Raw genomic sequence first — 17,489 nt, forward strand, 5'->3', positions numbered from 1 at the left:
GTTTCTAGTGACTAGCACATTCCGTCCTTAAGTTTCTAGTGACTAGCACATTCCGTCCTTAAGTTTCTAGTGACTAGCACACTCCGTCCTTTAGTTTCTAGTGACTAGCACATTCTATCCTTAAGTTTCTAGTGACTAGCACATTCCGTCCTTAAGTTTCTAGTGACTAGCACATTCCGTCTTTAAGTTTCTAGTGACTAGCACATTCAATCCTTAAGTTTCTAGTGACTAGCACATTCCGTCCTTAAGTTTCTAGTGACTAGCACACTCCGTCCTTTAGTCTCTAGTGACTAGCACATTCCGTCCTTTAGTTTCTAGTGACTAGCACGTTCCGTCCTTTAGTTTCTGGTGAATAAAACAAAGGTACGGATGTCGGAATCTTGCTTTCAGCTCCGTCCAAAACAGGGTGTTTTTAAGACAAATATGGTGGAAAATTTTCAAAGTTTTAAGTTTTTTTTATCTTAAGTTTATCGCTGCCCGTCCTAGATTATTTCCAGTTGAGAGTTCTCTATGCTGTAAGTTAAATATATAGGTGTGAATTACACTGTTGCTTTTGCATTACCAGTGCAAAGTTGTAAAGAACTCACCCAATGGTCCAGTTACCCAGAGAATGTATTCCAATATGGAAGGGAATCCATATAATTAGCCGTATATGTAATAAATTGAAATGTTCTTTGAAACATACTTTTTGTATATCAAATACAAATGTATTGTTACAGAAGATTTGAAAGATTGTTGTTGTTTGTATTCGGTGGTCAGTGCTGCTGTAATTTTTATCTTGTAGAACATTGGGGTATTTTTTGTTCAGTTTAGAATGTTTTGCAGTTCATATACAGTCAATGTGTAATAGCAAGGAGCTTATGGGGATGATGTAAAGAAAGCCATTTATTGTTTTCAATAAATTCTGCAACAGAAGAGTTGTCCAATTTCTATTTTAGAGGGTTGACTCTCATGGCAATGCCTTACAATATCGACCCTGCCTTTTCATCCTTATAAAAATGGTATTGGGGGTGTCTTGCTTATGAATATTAATGATCTTGCCTGATTTTTTAACAAACAGCATATGATTTGGCGTGCACCATGATCTGTTATTTTCTCATAATGGTTTCTTCGTATGCTTAGCTCGAATTCAGAAGTGCCTTGGTTGCATTCTACCCACAGAACTGGCAAATCTTAAATTTGGTACCTAGTAAACAACTCAGAAAGAACTGTGAAACATTATACAGGTACATTTTGTACTGTCATCTTGCTTTTATTCATGAGGGGCCTTATATGGCACCTTTTTTGGACAACACAAACTTGAAGGCATTTCTCTGATTGGGTGACAGTTAGTAGCCATTTAGTACCCCATTTTTCTGAGGCTGGAAAGGCAGGGTTGATATAGTAAGGCATTGCCGAGAGAGTCAACCCTGTGTGGGAGGGTGGGCACAACATAGTCTTCATTTATGTTAATAAAAAAGAGATTGAATGAAAAAATTGTCACCAAAAAGTGATCACATTGGCCAGTGGTCCTTATATACAGGTTTATTGTATTATACAACAAATACGAGTAACTGTAATATGTCTGTAGAGAATAGATTGGTGTGAGTGAGTCGCTATCATCTGAGAACTCTGTGTGCGTATCTCCTGGCTGCCGTGATGGCGGCTTCCGTGCCGGACGGGTTTCCCCCCGCGGCCGTTGCCGACCTCTCGTCGCCGCGCCCCTTCGCTTTGATGTCCGCCATCACCTGGTCCAGCCAGGTACGGGCGCCCAGTCCCCGCGATAACATCGCCTGCAAGAAAGGGGTCTATTAAGTTTATACAAGTATTGTTTTTAGCTGTTCCAATCTTAGTATCCAATGTCGTTAAATAGTGTTTTGTCAAAAAAGCTTTTTAAGTGCGTTTCTCCCGGTAAATCAAATCTGCATTAATTTTATCACTTTGAACTAAGAATATCTGCATGTCCAACATTACCATTGTTTTTCAATAACTGCATTTCATGTTATTTGCAATTAGCCTTTGCGCAGTAGAAGCTATCCTGTAAGCCAACATGGTTTGAGGAACATTTCTTAATATAACGTTTGTAGGTACCAGCCCAACTGTATGTAGGATCGACCAGAGGGCAATCCGACCAGTGGGAGGGCTGGGACCAAGGGTGATACGGAATACCCCGCGTTGTATTCTATTTATATTATCAATATGCCAACCTAAAGATACTCAAGAAATCAATGCACAACTATGTTCATCATTCCAAACAAAAGGACTGAGGCTGTGCCAGTTTGGATCGTTCAAATCGAATTATGGAGCCCTGGGCTGTACTGTAAAATAAAGACTGGTCGGAACATCGGAATTGAACATAAGTACGGCCCAGGTATGTATGATATAAAATAGCGTACTGACCTCCGGCACCTTACAAGCCACTCTGACGGAGGCCGTCCTGGGGTCTGTACCAAACAGCATGATGGGTGTGTCTGGGGCCAGCTCGCTGCAGATTCTCACTGTCGTACGCAGAACCTACACAACAGAAACATGGAGGAACAACATCAGTTACTGATTCTCGTTGTACGCAGAACCTGCACAGCAGAAACATGGAGGAACAATATCAGTTACAGATTCTCACCGTTGTACGCAGAACTAGCCTGTGTTTACACAATCTCTCGCTGGCTGGGGTTAATGGGGTTAATAGAGGAACAACATCAGTTACAGATCTCACTAGTACTGTTGTACGCAGAACCTGCACAACAGAAACATCAGTTACAAACCCTGGGGGTACTTTAGAACTATCATATGGATAACAAACTTCTTTACACACATCCAGTACATAAACACCAGCTGACGTTTCAGGTTGCAATCATTACGTGCACAACAGAAACATAGAGGAACAACATCAGTTACATAATTTATTAACCCTCAGTTCACGTATTACAAACTGTTATGTAGATAGTAATATTTTTTGCACACAATCAGTACATAATTACAGGCTGACATTTAAGTCTCCAACCATCATAAGCAGCACCAGAATACACTCATAATACATTAGTCATAAAGGTTACGATCATTTTGCAAAGGGATGGGGTTGTGGAACTCTAGTTTTACCAACAAAAGCTGAGAGTAGATCAGAGATGGTACCTTAAGATTGGGTCCTAGTCCCGTGTCGGTAACAAGAACGACGTCTTCATTTCTGTCTACCAGGGTCCGGGCAACTTTCTGGGCAACTGTTTCCACCTGTGCAGGAAAAGTGCAGAATTATTGATCATGTTTATTACAGTAACGTAAACCTTACAGACCACTCGTACCCATCTTGTACTTCAGCTGCACAAAGCTGGTGGGTTGAACAACCAAATGGACTTAGGGAGAATCCAGGACAAAATGGGTGAATGCTAGACTAAGTGAAAATATGGTTAAAATTGGTACTCTGATTGTTGTCAGAAAAAGTCACCCCTTTCATGTTTACTTCAAATGCAAAGTTTCTTTACCACAGTATGTTTTTCCAGTTTTTTTAAGTTTTTTAAAATCTGTGAAACAACAAATTAAATTGGTGTGCCCTCAATTGAGGTTGATGACACACTATCCAGAGAAATGCCTCTACGTACACTTCCACAGTCCTAATGCCAACTGCAGAGTGAAGTTTCTTTACCACAAGCTGAACTCACATTTTGCTGCCTCAGTTTTTTCACAGCTCTGTTGGCTTGACTCTGCAGCTGATCCAGACTGACCTGCAGTTCCAGCCTCTTCCACAAGGGGAGGCTAGCTGTGTCTACTCTCTGTAAGAGATAGCATGTTTTTATTACAGATCAGACAGAACTATCGTAGAGTGGAATTTATTATCACCAAGTACTGTAGGGGCATTTTCTCTGGGTAGTTTTAAAGAACACTTGCAGATAGATGTGCAAAAGCTAGGGGTAACGAGTCGTTCAGTGTAACATAACCAGCTGCTGCCGCGCCGCGTGCCTGCGAAGCTGGTGTGTTACACCGAAGGGCGGTTATACCGGCTATATAGATACAGATACACTTCCCCAGATGACTTCTACTAACATAGTCTTTCACAGTAATTCTGCAAGGTCACACATATCCCCGTCCCTGAAATAATGTGTCTAAAGAGATCTTCAATGCAACATCCTCCACTAAAATGCACTCCTGTATGTCTAAACTGTGCATATCTTGGTGTGCTGCACTAGAGATCTCTCAAATGCACTATTTTTCTAAGTGGCATAGTTCCCCTATATCCATTGTATGTTTTTAAGAACAGTATTACATGTATATAATGGTTATCAAGTCAACCAACAGTTCGCAACCACCAATGCTATTTAACACACACTGTAGGTCCATACTGCATTCAACATTTTTTCAAATCATAAAAAATAATCACAGAGGCTGTTTTGGCAGTGAGCTCACAAAATCTAAGCACCACAAACTATGAAGTGAATTTACAACATCATGTTCAACTTCATGTGTGAAACATTGAACTGACTCTTTCATGTAGTAAGGTTCTTTAGGCACAACCAGGGAGTACTTACTTCCAACGTTTCGATGTCTATCAGACAACATCATCAGGGTAGAATGACTGGAAACTACTTCTTCCTGCTACTTATAGCCGATGTAGGTGGCGCTGCAGCAGCAAGAATGCCGTCCCAAACGTGGCGGAGCTTGTATCCCCCCTCGTCTCTGTTCATGACTGGAGATGATTTTCTGATCCAGACTGCCTCCAGTAGCAGCAAGAAGTAGTTTCCAGTCATTCTACCCTGATGATGGTGTCTGATAGACATCGAAACATTGCAAGTAAGTACTCCCTGGTTGTACCTAAAGAACCTTACTACATGTATATGAATAATTGCCAACTGGATGAAGTTATTTACGGATTGAACTGACTCCCAATACAAGTGACCGCTGTTGTTGTTTATATCCGGGGTATTCGGCGGTTGGTGCCTACCAGGACGTCAGTAGATTGGATTAGAAATTGATATTTAGATTAGCATATGAAATTACCGGTTAATATGTAAATCAATTGTTTGCCAAACACCTGCTTTTTGCCTACCACTGCATCACCGTGACATCATCGCGATCGCTCGTAAAAAATTTTGCTCACCCTGATCAGCTTGCCGACATCCCTGTAAACTCCTTCCATCTCCTCGAGTGAAGACGTCTCCTCTTGTAAGACGAGCCTCTCCAGAGTCTTGGCTCTCTCCTCAAGCTCAGCACCAGTCTTCCTCGCCTGCAAGGAGAGAGGGACAAGACGTCTTCAAACTGAAGAACGATTACACCAGAAATGTATTCATAACATTTCCTATTATTCTTTTAACAAGCACTTATGCAAACTGAGCTACAAAAAAGACTGGAGAAAATGTTCAAAAGTTTACCAATTCTACTGCCACACCTGTGACCCTTAGATCAAAAGCTTCAGCTTTAACCTCCACCAAAACAAAAACTTAAGATGACTTCACTACACATTAGGAATCTAAAACGTTCATAGCAACACTGTCTTTGGGGATCAAACCCCTCATCCTTAGAATAAGTTAGATCACAAGCTTCTGCTTTAATCCCTTACAGAACAAAGATCTGAAAACTTGAGATGACTTCGCAACTTTAAGAATCTGTAAGAAGACATAGTACTCACCTCCACTGCCTCATCCCCAGTGACAGCTATTATCCGACGTGATCCGATCTCGTTTCTTCTCTCGTAGCTGATAACAAAGGCTTTGATGGATGCCGTGTTGTGAACATGCCTGGAAAACAGAGCGGCAAGATGACAAAGACACAATTCACATGCATTTAAGGGATCTTAAGACACATGTTTTCAAGGAGGTTGATACTTGGGATCTGGCAGAATTAGCTGTCACTGAGTAGATATTACTTTTGCTTAGGTTCGACATGTACAAATGTAACATACATGATGAAAAGACTTGAGTACTAACGTTCCACAGCAGAGTTCAACTGAGGTCAGAGATGCAGCTCCGCTGGTCGGGTTTGTCATCAGTTCCTCTACAGGAGTGCCTACCGACACAACTCTTACTGGGTCAGGGTACTCCTGGAAATAAATAAACAAACAAAAAAATAAACAAGCCTACTGACACAACTCTTACAGGGTCAGGGTACTCCTGGAAATAAACAAACAAACAAACAAACAAACAAACAATCAATCTTCTTCACTTGTTATTTAGATTTATCACCGAGATTCATTAATCACATATAATCACAGTTAGTAGGATTTTCATCTACAGTAACTTCTTTTTAAAGGTACAGTAGAAGCCAGTTAATTGCACACCGGATAATCGCACACTTCTGTTAATTGCACGAAATCCCCAAATCCCATGGTAATGCGGTCCAGCTTAATAACTTCGCTTTGCTGCACCATCCTGATAATTGCACGAAATACACTGGCAAACGGGGTGTGTAATTAAGCGGCTTCCACTATATTACACGTATATAAACGTACCTCCAAATTTAGATTCATGCAAGTCTCAACGTAATCTTGCACCCTCGCAATATATGTTGTCAAGCTAATTGTAAGTCTAAATAAAGTCAAGTTATATGCCTCCTTTCCCCTTTTACTGCAAACATCAAAGTCCCCTACGATGTAAACTGTATCTCTGTCTTATATGTTGTCTGACCCTTGCCTCTTCCCTCATGACCTCAATGAAAAGCAGCCGATTTGAGCTTTCATGAATAAATAAATAAAGGTTCACAATTTACAGTAAACTCAAAATGAATTTTACCTCATCCATAGTTCTGATGCCCTCCACCTCTTTGGCCTGCGATAGTGGCACCTCTCTGGTGTAAACACACTCCTGTCTGTCCACCATGGTCTGCACTGTCTCCTCTACTCTCCTCAACTCCACTGGGCTGGGCAGGCTCTACAGGAAACATAGAAACACTGGGTTGTTTGTTTGTTTGTTTGTTTGTTTGTTTGTTAGCGGCACCTCTCTGGTGTAAACACACTCCTGTCTGTCCACCATGGTCTGCACTGTCTCCTCTACTCTCCTCAACTCCACTGGGCTGGGCAGGCTCTACAGGAAACATAGAAACACTGGGTTGTTTGTTTGTTTGTTTGTTTGTTTGTTAGCGGCACCTCTCTGGTGTAAACACACTCCTGCCTGTCCACCATGGCCTGCACTGTTTCCTCTACTCTCCTCAACTCTGCTGGGCTGGGCAGGCTCTACAGGAAACATAGAAACACTGGGTTGTTTGTTTGTTTGTTTGTTTGTTTGTTTGTTTGTTAGCAGAACCTCCCTTGTGTAAACACACTCCTGTCTGTCCACCATGGCCTGCACTGTCTCCTCTACTCTCCTCAACTCTGCTGGGCTGGGCAGGCTCTACAGGAAACATAGAAACACTGGTTTGTTTGTTTGTTTGTTTGTTTGTTTGTTTGTTAGCGACACCTCTCTGGTGTAAACACACTCCTGTCTGTCCACCATGGCCTGCACTGTCTCCTCTACTCTCCTCAACTCTGCTGGGCTGGGCAGGCTCTACAGGAAACATAGAAACACTGGTTTGTTTGTTTGTTTGTTTGTTTGTTTGTTAGCGACACCTCTCTGGTGTAAACACACTCCTGTCTGTCCACCATGGCCTGCACTGTCTCCTCTACTCTCCTCAACTCTGCTGGGCTGGGCAGGCTCTACAGGAAACATAGAAACACTGTTTGTTTGTTTGTTTGTTTGTTTGTTTGTTTGTTAGCAGCACCTCTCTGGTGTAAACACACTCCTGTCTGTCCACCATGGCCTGTACTGTCTCCTCTACTCTCCTTAACTCTGCTGGGCTGGGCAGGCTCTACAGGAAACATAGAAACACTGGTTTGTTTGTTTGTTTGTTTGTTTGTTTGTTTGTTTGTGGCACCTCTCTGGTGTAAACACACTCCTGTCTGTCCACCATGGCCTGTACTGTCTCCTCTACTCTCCGCAACTCCGCTGGGCTGGGCAGGCTCTACAGGAAACATAGAAACACTGGTTTGTTTGTTTGTTTGTTTGTTTGTTTGTTTGTTTGTTTGTTTGTGGCACCTCTCTGGTGTAAACACACACCTGTCTGTCCACCATGGCCTGTACTGTCTCCTCTACTCTCCTCAACTCCACTGGGCTGGGCAGGCTCTACAGGAAACATAGAAACACTGGGCTGTTTGTTTGTTTGTTTGTTTGTTAGTGGCACCTCCCTGATGTAAAAACACTCCTGTCTGTCCGCCTGCCATGTATGTAATACTTCAATGTACTTTTATGTTTATGTTGTAAAGTATGTAAAGATGTAAAAAAAAAAGTCTCACTTTAACGGAGAAATCGAAGCGGAGCCTGTTTGGTGCCAAGTTACTTGTATCAGAGTTTAAGAAGTCTCACCTTTACGGAGAAGTCAAAGCGGAGCCTGTTCGGTCCCACGTGTGACCCTCGCTGCTCGCACGCCTCCCCCAGCACCTCCCGCAGGGCGTGGTTCAGAAGGTGGGTGGCCGTGTGCCTCTGCATGCAGCTCAGCCGACGTTCCTGGAAACACAGACCACAGTTCGTTCTTTCGTTCGTTCTTTCGTTCGTTCTTTTGTTCGTTCTTTCGTTCATTCTTTCGTTCGTTCGTTCCTTCATTCATTCATTCACTCACTCACTCACTCATTTACTCACTCACTCACTCACTCACTCATTCATTCACCCTCAGGTCATCGTTCAGAAGATGGGTAGCCATGTGCCTCTGCATACAGACAAACAAGCATTGGCCAGGTCAGCTGTCACTCACTTATACCTTCTCACACTCATCCACTCACTCAATCACTCTTTCAGTCAGTCATTCTCAATATCAGCATAAATATCGTCCAATGATATTTGTCAGAAGTTCAATCATTGGGTATGTTTGTTTTAACTTCCATGAGATGACTGTAAGTGTTGGTTTACCTGGTCTATGTTGAGCTGTACCGTGTCGTCCACCGTGAGGGAAGTTTGTGCCTGTCCCTGGTGCAGGACGTACCCTCCACACACCTGCACATTATCAGTGGTGAACACCACAACCTGTTGGGAACAATCAATTAATCAATCATTCAATCCACCTTTCAATTGATCAATCGACTAATTGATCAATCACTGATCGAAAGGCGGTTTGTACCTGTCCTGATGCAGGAAATAACCTCCAAACTCCTGCACATTTCCAGTGAAAGCCACTACTTGCCAGGACAACAGCCCAGCACAGCAAAATCGATCAATCAAACAATCAATAAGTTCAGATTGTATCCTGATATACATGTTAATGCATGTAATTCATACCTAACAATGATATTTCAGTCTACCTATGTTACCTGTAGGCAAGGACTGAAGGAGTCAAGAAAATTCATTCATCACTTGTCACATTATCTTCTTTTCAAAGTCACAAACAAAACTGACACCTGCAGTTTAAAAAGATACTGCTAGGGGCTGTGTAAATAGATAGATAAACAAATGTAAGGATGACACAACATAATGAGAAAATTAAACTTTTCTCCAACTCACGGAATTTGACCTACCAGAATTTTTGATTGGCTCTGTCAGTTCTTTAGCTTCATGACCCAAGTGCTGTAGACATATGATTTGAGCTGGAGAAAAGTTCAATTTTCTCATTATGTAATCTATACCAACTCAGATGAACTTTCTTACTAATAATGACTCTAATGATACAACATGTTTGTTGCCATACCTCATTTTTGGTCATGTTTCCCTGGTCGCTCTCCTGCCCCCCAGCCTCTGGGTAGAAGCAGGACCTGTCCAGGATAACAGAACAGACGTCGCCTGGTCCTACACTGCCTACCAGCTCTCCTTTCATGTACAGGGATAGCACACGCCCCTCTGGGGACGGGAAATCTGGGGAAACAAACAAATACATAAAATAAACAAGGCTCTCTAAGATAACACAACAGACGTCGCCTGGCCCCACACTGGCTACCAGCTGTCCTTCCGTGTACAGGGATAGCACACGCCCCTCTGGGGACGGGAAATCTGGGGAAACAAACAAACAAATAAATAAACAAGGCTCTCTAAGATAACACAACAGACGTCGCCTGGCCCCACACTGTCTACCAGCTCTCCGGCCCTGTACAGGGATAGCACACGCCCCTCTGGGGATGGGAAATCTGGGGGAAACAAACAAACAAACAAACAAATGAATAAACAAGGCAATCCAGGATAACACAACAGACGTCGCCTGGCCCTACACTGTCTACCAGCTGTCCTTCCATGTACAGGGATAACACTCGCCCCTCTGGGGACTGGAAATCTGGGGGAACAAACAAACAAACAAACAGATAAACACGGCTCTCTAAGATAACACAACAGACATCGCCTGGTCCCACACTGTCTACCAGCTCTCTGGCCCTATACAGGGATAGCACACGCCCGTCAGGGGATGGGAAATCTGGGGAAAACAAACAAACAAACAAATGAATAAACAAGGCTCTCTAGAATAACACAACAGACGTCGCCTGGTCCTACACTGTCTACCAGTTCTCCTTCCATGTACAGGGATAGCACACGCCCGTCAGTGGATGGGAAATCTGGGGAAACAAACAAACAAACAGATAAACAAGGCTCTCTAGGATAACACAACAGACGTCGCCTGGCCCCACACTGTCTACCAGCTCTCCGGCCCTGTACAGGGATAGCACACGCCCCTCTGGGGAGGAGAAATCTGGGGAAAACAAACAAAGAAGGAAAGAATAAAGGCATTCAGAGATACCAGATTTCGCCTTCTTCCAAGGATATTTTGATGTGGAAGAACTATTTTGTATGATTTTGATGTTAAGAATTTCCAAGCAGGTTTTGATAGAATGACAGAACCAAGCACCCATAAGGATCTACGACAGTTTTTTTTCATAACAAGACAGCTGAAATTTGTACATATTATGCATAATACACTATCTGGCATGATACTGTACTTGTTTTATGACAGGACTTATTTACAGTTATTGCCTATAGTGTGATGCCACATTTAATATAGACAATCACTGCCACATTGATAAAGTCCTGTCATGAAACAAGTACAGCCAAATAATTAAATTCGTGTACATTTTCTATAAGACTGCCTTCATGATAGTACTGACCATATTTTCCTGACTCTGTTAGCCTGTAGTTGTACTTGAGCGAGTTGTCAGTAGGGGGCACTCCTAAGGCTTGTAGCTGCTGCAGACTGTGGGCATCAAGAGTAGGCACCTGGGCAATCTGCAGACCCTGAGCTTTTTTCTGGGAACAAAAACAGAAACAAAACTTTCAGACGGGCGCTGTATGTGTCTAGAAAAAGGAGGAACAGGGGAAGGGGGAATTGAAAGAAAAAAGAAGAAACATACGCAACACCTCTAGTTGATGGATTTGATACATGCACAAGGAATTTAGAAAAGAGGATGAAAGAAAAAGGGAAGGAAGAAAGGAAAAAGGAGAGATGGTAGGAAGGAAAGAAGGAAGAATGGAAGGAAGGAAGGAAGGAAGGAAGGAAGGAAAGAAGACAGGAAGGGAAAAGGGAAGAAAATCGAAAGAAGGAAAGAAGAATGGAGAGAACGAAGGTTGAGTGAAAGAAAGGAAGGGAAGGAGAGAAGGAAGGATGGATTGAAGGAAGGAGGGAGAAGAAAAAGGTTACCTGTAGCGCATCCCCCTCTATCCTGCTGTAGTGCTCCATGTCCATCCTGCAGCCTCTGTCAGTCACCATGGACTGTACCAAGTCAGTGGGGAGGCCCAGGGAGTTGTGGAGGAACCAGCCAACCTCAGCTGCAACAATAGTTGCAATGATAAGTGTGGCACACCTCAAATACCGGACTTGCAGCTTACTGTCCCATGCAAAGGGCTGAAACCCCCAGCCTGGTATCCCGCTATATTATAGCTCCCGAGTCTCTTCTGCCCTCTCCACAAATACGGTATTTGACTCAGGACTCGGGAGCTATAATGCAACCCCCATCAGTAGCGTAAAGTAATTTGACAGGTGAGGCCAACGTCACATTTCCAAACCGGGGCCTGGCCAGGTGGAAACGAAATGTATACATAAAAGATAATCATACACAAATAATGCCCATGACTATTCTATTTACATCTTGTGTAGTTTTGTGTCTTTTATATCTTACTTTTCATTCCCGAAAGCTGCCCGGCAGGGCCCCGGTTTGGAAATGTAGACCTGAGACAGGACCAAACCCAACCCCAGGACTCCCGTAGAGTAATTAGATGTTACTGCTTTTAGCCATACATGGAAAGAAGGCTGACTTGTCCAGTTTCCTTATCGTCTTAGACATCAGCTTCTTCCCCTTCTCCAGGTTGGACAGGAAGAGAGCCTCGTCTTCATTAATGGTGTCCATCACTTTCTCCTGATTAGACAGAAGCTCTGGAAATGCCTCACCCTGGAAACATTAAAGCATTATTCATTGATCTTTTCTAAATCGTGTATCATTTACGACAATGAACATCATATTGTGCTATAGATTAGGCCACTTCGTCGTCTCTTTGGTCTTTTGGTTCTATCCCACAGCCAATTCAAGTCATACCAAAGACTTTAAAAGTCATGGTACATGCTGCTTTCTTTGCAAAGTACTCAGCATTTGGGAAAGAGTATGGAACTTACACAGATCACTACCAGTGGGCCAGTCCCCTGCTTTACATAGTGATTGCACAAAGCTGTACATGTGTGGCCCAGGGCTACTGAAATAGAAATGAGCACCGTTTGGTGCAGGGAGGACTTAAACTAAACTTGAGAAACTAAAACTTTACTCACCAGGTTCTGGACCACCACCGGCACCAGGCTGGCCACCAGTCCCTCGGGCGCGCCGAGCCTCTCTTGGGCGTATCGGACCGCTCTCCTCAGGATGGTACGCAGCACCAGCCTGCAACAACACGACAAAGCATTTTCCCATAAGTTTGGCAAGCCATCTATAACTTATAAGTACATATCTTTAGTAAAACCATGTGGCAAGGTGGTTTTGTGGTTAGGTTTGTTGCCTTATAGAATCTAAAGGTTCTGGGTTACAATCCTAAGCAGGCCCTAAATGTCCATGGGAAAGGCACTTAACACCTATATCCTTAATGTGAAAATGAGTACCTAGCTTTTTTTAGGGATGTCCTCTTTGACGGGACGTAAAGCTGTAAGTTCAATGTTTAAGGAGAGCCACACCTAGAGTACGTTAAAGATCCCAACAGTCTGAACAAAAAAAGTAGGGGTCCATCCCAGTGTGAGTGGATCAAACCTTACAGTCCAGTTTTACACAGCTTGTACCCACTGCTCAAAAGTGACTCAGGCCCTGACACTAAGTGAAAGTGGGAAAAGTAGCCCCCCCCCCCTCCACCATAAATCATTTGCTGACTCACTCTCTCCACTGCTGACCTGGCATGACCCCGTCGGCTATCGCTATGGTCAGCGTACGAACGTGATCGGCGATGATCCTGTAGGCCTCGTCGACCCCGCCCACATCTTCACCACCAACCAGGCCTGAGTATGGCTGCACTTTGGTGCCCTGGGGGGGAAATATTTATCAAACTCATAGCTGCACTTTTGATGCAATAACACAGCTACTGTACACACACCATATCACTTACCTGTAGAAAGTCATACAAATGTATGTAGTGGTTTGGTGGATTGTATTTACTCAGAATCCAGATTCTGGATTGCAACATTAGGAGTTTTAATCACAGCAAAGATACATATTATGGAGGAGATGCGAGTTTGAGGCAAAGAACATGCATCGAGTTTTTGTGCCCTACAAATATTATTTTTGCAGACACTCAATTTTGTAACAGTAAGGCGTTTTTTTCCTGCCAAGTTTCAGATTGAAAAAAAAATTCTTGTACGAAAGTAATATGAGGAAGGAAATGCATTGTCACGGTGATGAAAACCACAAAAATAAAACCGCTGCAAACATGTCTACATGATTCACAGCAGCCATTCACCTTGTGAATAGTGTGCAGTATGGGTGAGAAGAGATCTAACCTTGTGAATAGCGTGCAGTAGCGGTGAGAAGAGGTCGGTGTCGTAGTTGGACAGCTTCCCCTGCATCACAGCGACCAGCCGCTCCAGACCCATCCCCGTGTCCACCACGTGTCGGGGCAGCGGCCGCAGGGTGCCGTCTGACTCTCTGTGGAAGGGAGAGGAAAGAATTAGCAAACAGAAAACAGAAACAGTACATAGCCAGCAGTATATGATCCTGGCTGCATGAGCTGGTCCTCTAATCCCTGACCTCTGGCCTTCTGTATTGCATGAAGACTAGATTCAATCAAACCCTGACCTCTTGAATTGCATGAAGAGCAGGTGCCATTAAACTCTGACCTGTTAGACTGCCAGATCAGATTCTCTCAACTCTGACCTTTGACCTGTTGACCGACATGAAGACAAAGCCCTATTGACCCCTGACCTCTGACCCGTTTAACTGATTCTATTTACCCCTGACCTCTGACCTGTTGAACTGATTCTATTAACCCCTGACCTCTGACCTGTTGAACTGCATGAAGACCAGGTTCCAGAGCTCCACCACCTCGGGACTGTCCGTGTTGACCAGTCGGCTGGCGTCCCTCTGGCCGCGGTGGTCGTAGTGGATCTCCGTGCACGGCCCGCATGGCCCCACGTCACCCATCTCCCAGAAGTTATCTCTCATCCCACAGGGCAGGATTCTGGCTGCAGGAACCCTGCAGAGTCAGGGTGCGGGATACACAATGTTGCATGCTAATTAAGAGTACTACATTATGCAAGCCACTCTGACCTGTTGAACCATGCAACTCTGGTCTTTGTCAATAAATGAGCAATCCACTGCTTGTTTCTTTCTTAGAGTTCACAGATGAAATTTCAAGCTAAAAACAAAAACAGCCTTTGGCAGAGGTTAGAATCTACCCAAAGCACAAACACCGTTCATATTCAGATCTCCAGTTGTATCCATAGCATAGAAGTGAAACACAGCGAGGCCAGTAGAAGTAGTCCTCTGGCTCCCGGGATTCAAACCGGGGCCTGCCAACTTACTAACCTAACACTAACACTAGATGGCCTAGTCAGTTGGTGGCGCTTGAATTGTTACACTTTTACCTCTTTTTTATTTGCCGTTACACATAGAGTCGGTGCATGTGGAAACCACCATAAAACTGGATAACAGTTATCATTGTCATAAGAAGAGCTGCACTCACCCCAGGCTGGCCCAGATCTCCCGACACTCCAGATCAGCCTCCAGCCCAAGGTCAGGGTCGCCCCCGAAGTACGTGACGTAAAGTCTGTCTGCAGGGATCCGGTACACGTCAGTCAGCAGCTCCCACGTCATGGCACAGGCTTCTCTCTACAGGGGCAGAAAGTTTTTTTCTTTTTACATAAAAAACAACAACAATAGTACATTTGTCATATACTAAGTAGCGTTTCTTCAGTCTAGTACTATTGCACATGGAGGGATAACATATACTGGTCTGGACGAATTACATGGGTAACTTCACATGCAGTACATGGGTAGTGGAACAGTCAGAGAAGACAAATACATGTAGTACATGTGTCAAAACATCTGGGAGCCTAGGAATATACACAATATGTTGCTACACTATGATTACACATGAAGTAGTCTAACAACGTAGAAAGTTTCGATCAATATTTCATAATTCATACATGAATGATAACCTCTACCTTGCCAATTCAACCACTTTTTGATAGATAAACTTCCCATTGATACAAGCCTGGTATCCTGGTATCCTATATGAAGATGCCAAATCTTTCCTGTCCCCAGGGCAAAAAGGTCAGGGACAGAAGAAATTCAGCAGCTACACACTAGTAGGATACCAGGCTATCCATATTGCACCACACATTGAAATAGGTTAATACAAGACTGGGCTGGCTATGATTTCCCCCTCAAAGAATGGTGTGATCCAATGAAATAATTAAGCATGCACCTAAGTGCTGAAGGTGGTATATACCATTTCCAGGAATGGGTGGACAATAGTCTTGTTAAGTATGTGAGCAATAATTAGTATTGCATTAAACAAAATCACATAAAATGTCTGCATTTTGAGCCAGTTCAACCAGAAACGGCGCAGCACAATGCTGGTTTCCATGGTTACCTTAAAGAAGTCTCCAAAAGACCAGTTTCCCAGCATCTCGAAGACGGTGTGGTGGTAGCAGTCCCGACCAACGTCCTCCAGGTCGTTGTGCTTCCCGCCCGCCCGGATGCACTTCTGGCTGTTCACCACTCTTCTGTACCTGCAACAGACATTAGCAGTGGTCCCAACATCATTCCTCGAGGCACCCCTATCAACAAACATTAGCTATCAGGTCCCAAGATCATTACTCGAGGCACCCCTATCAACAAGTATCGCTGAAATAGAAACTCAACATGTCACCACTCTTCTGTACCTACATGTACCTATAGATATCCATATATATTATGTGTTTAGTTGTACTGTAAGTAGTTGTTATTCATGTAGACCTTACAAAAGTCGCTGTACTTTTGTCGTTGTCAATAAAGATTGTTGTATCAACAAACATTAGCTATGGTCCCAAGATCATTACTCGAGGCACCCCTATCAACAAGTATCGCTGAAATAGAAACTCAACATGTCACCACTCTTCCGTACCTACATGTAGTGGAGTTTCTTGAGAAACCTGCAGCACTACTCTCAAGTCAAGAGACAATCTCAATACTGTTCACTGTGGATCATAACAGAATTATGTCTGATAATGACTGACTGATCAAATTATTGATTATTTGAATCAATACTCACTTTGCCATGTCACTTCTTGGATCCACTGTTCCCTGGATAAGTGGTTTAAACTAAGGAAAGGAAAGTTTCAAATCATTATTAGTCATATTCAACAAGCTGTGATGCCAAACATTTACTTCCGTTTACTTTTGTTCGTTTCCGGTACGTAGATGATTATTTTGGCTGTGATCTGATAAAAACAGGTTCATAAGGAGAAGTGGTTCATACCTGGTTCATGCCTGCGTTGATGAACAGCAGAGTCGGGTCGTTTCTGGGCACCACGGAGGAGGACGGCACCAGCAGATGGTCGTACTTCACCTTGTAGAAGTCCAGGAAAGTCTTCCGAATTTCTTGAGAACTTAAGACTTTCCTGTCGTGATCACTACTTGTACTGAATCTCCTGAGTCCATTCTGTCTTACAAGTCCACTTTTATTTCGCAGACAGCTCAGACGAAGGCGTCTCGCACACATTTTACACACCGGCCGGCACACCTCCAACATGAGCGACGCCATGTTGTTTTCACCTTTGACCTGAGGACGATTACATTTTAAAGCAAGGGGTGCAACGAGTGTCAAAGAAATTAAAACGAAAACGGGACGTTTAAATACCGTTCTGTACGATTTGGTATTATGTCATGTATGGATATGACCTCATTCTCTAGCCAGATGATGTTACCCTTTAAGACTCATAAATACTGTAACGTTATAAAAACAAAACTAGAAAGGCCGACATTTGCTTGGTAGCAAATACAGCATATTTCAGCCATCTCCCTCCACATGCAACAATAAAATAACCAATTTGAATGAGAGTTCAACCCAAAAATAAATCTTACAAAATCCCCCTTTGCGAGAATGCACTCCAGTACACTAGCCTGGGAGTCCAGTCCCGTT

General features: G+C 43.4%; 1 protein-coding gene across 1 annotated transcript; it reads right to left on the bottom strand.

Annotated features, from left to right (window-relative positions):
* Nucleotides 1–461: 461 nt before the first annotated feature.
* LOC118421419 (alanine--tRNA ligase, mitochondrial-like) lies at nucleotides 462–17,152 on the bottom strand. The gene is made up of 29 exons (XM_035828696.1): nucleotides 16,827–17,152; nucleotides 16,620–16,669; nucleotides 15,960–16,098; nucleotides 15,048–15,193; nucleotides 14,367–14,558; nucleotides 13,867–14,011; nucleotides 13,248–13,393; nucleotides 12,658–12,766; nucleotides 12,136–12,286; nucleotides 11,539–11,666; nucleotides 11,009–11,147; nucleotides 10,252–10,323; nucleotides 9,983–10,042; nucleotides 9,849–9,908; nucleotides 9,610–9,773; nucleotides 8,838–8,951; nucleotides 8,298–8,438; nucleotides 7,421–7,591; nucleotides 7,203–7,289; nucleotides 7,046–7,132; nucleotides 6,897–6,983; nucleotides 6,693–6,830; nucleotides 5,892–6,040; nucleotides 5,594–5,702; nucleotides 5,066–5,191; nucleotides 3,633–3,743; nucleotides 3,109–3,204; nucleotides 2,380–2,493; nucleotides 462–1,772 (listed from the first exon to the last, which is right to left on the bottom strand). Exons 1-29 carry the CDS (start codon nucleotides 17,109–17,111, stop codon nucleotides 1,599–1,601), a joined length of 3,690 nt encoding a protein of 1,229 aa, XP_035684589.1. The 5' UTR covers nucleotides 17,112–17,152; the 3' UTR covers nucleotides 462–1,598.
* Nucleotides 17,153–17,489: the final 337 nt, after the last annotated feature.

The sequence above is a fragment of the Branchiostoma floridae genome, chromosome 1, assembly GCF_000003815.2.
Source record: "Branchiostoma floridae strain S238N-H82 chromosome 1, Bfl_VNyyK, whole genome shotgun sequence".
NCBI classification, from domain to species: domain Eukaryota; kingdom Metazoa; phylum Chordata; class Leptocardii; order Amphioxiformes; family Branchiostomatidae; genus Branchiostoma; species Branchiostoma floridae.

Bases quoted from the DNA above. Each gene is read 5' to 3' on its own strand.
- LOC118421419 (XM_035828696.1), bottom strand. From the start codon at position 17,111: ATGGCGTCGCTCATGTTGGAGGTGTGCCGGCCGGTGTGTAAAATGTGT. The intron at 7,133-7,202 runs GTTCTGCTAACA...TGTTTCCTGTAG, and splicing joins AGTGTGTTTACACAAGGGAG to AGCCTGCCCAGCCCAGCAGA. The intron at 1,773-2,379 runs GTCAGTACGCTA...CCTTTCTTGCAG, and splicing joins TGGCTTGTAAGGTGCCGGAG to GCGATGTTATCGCGGGGACT.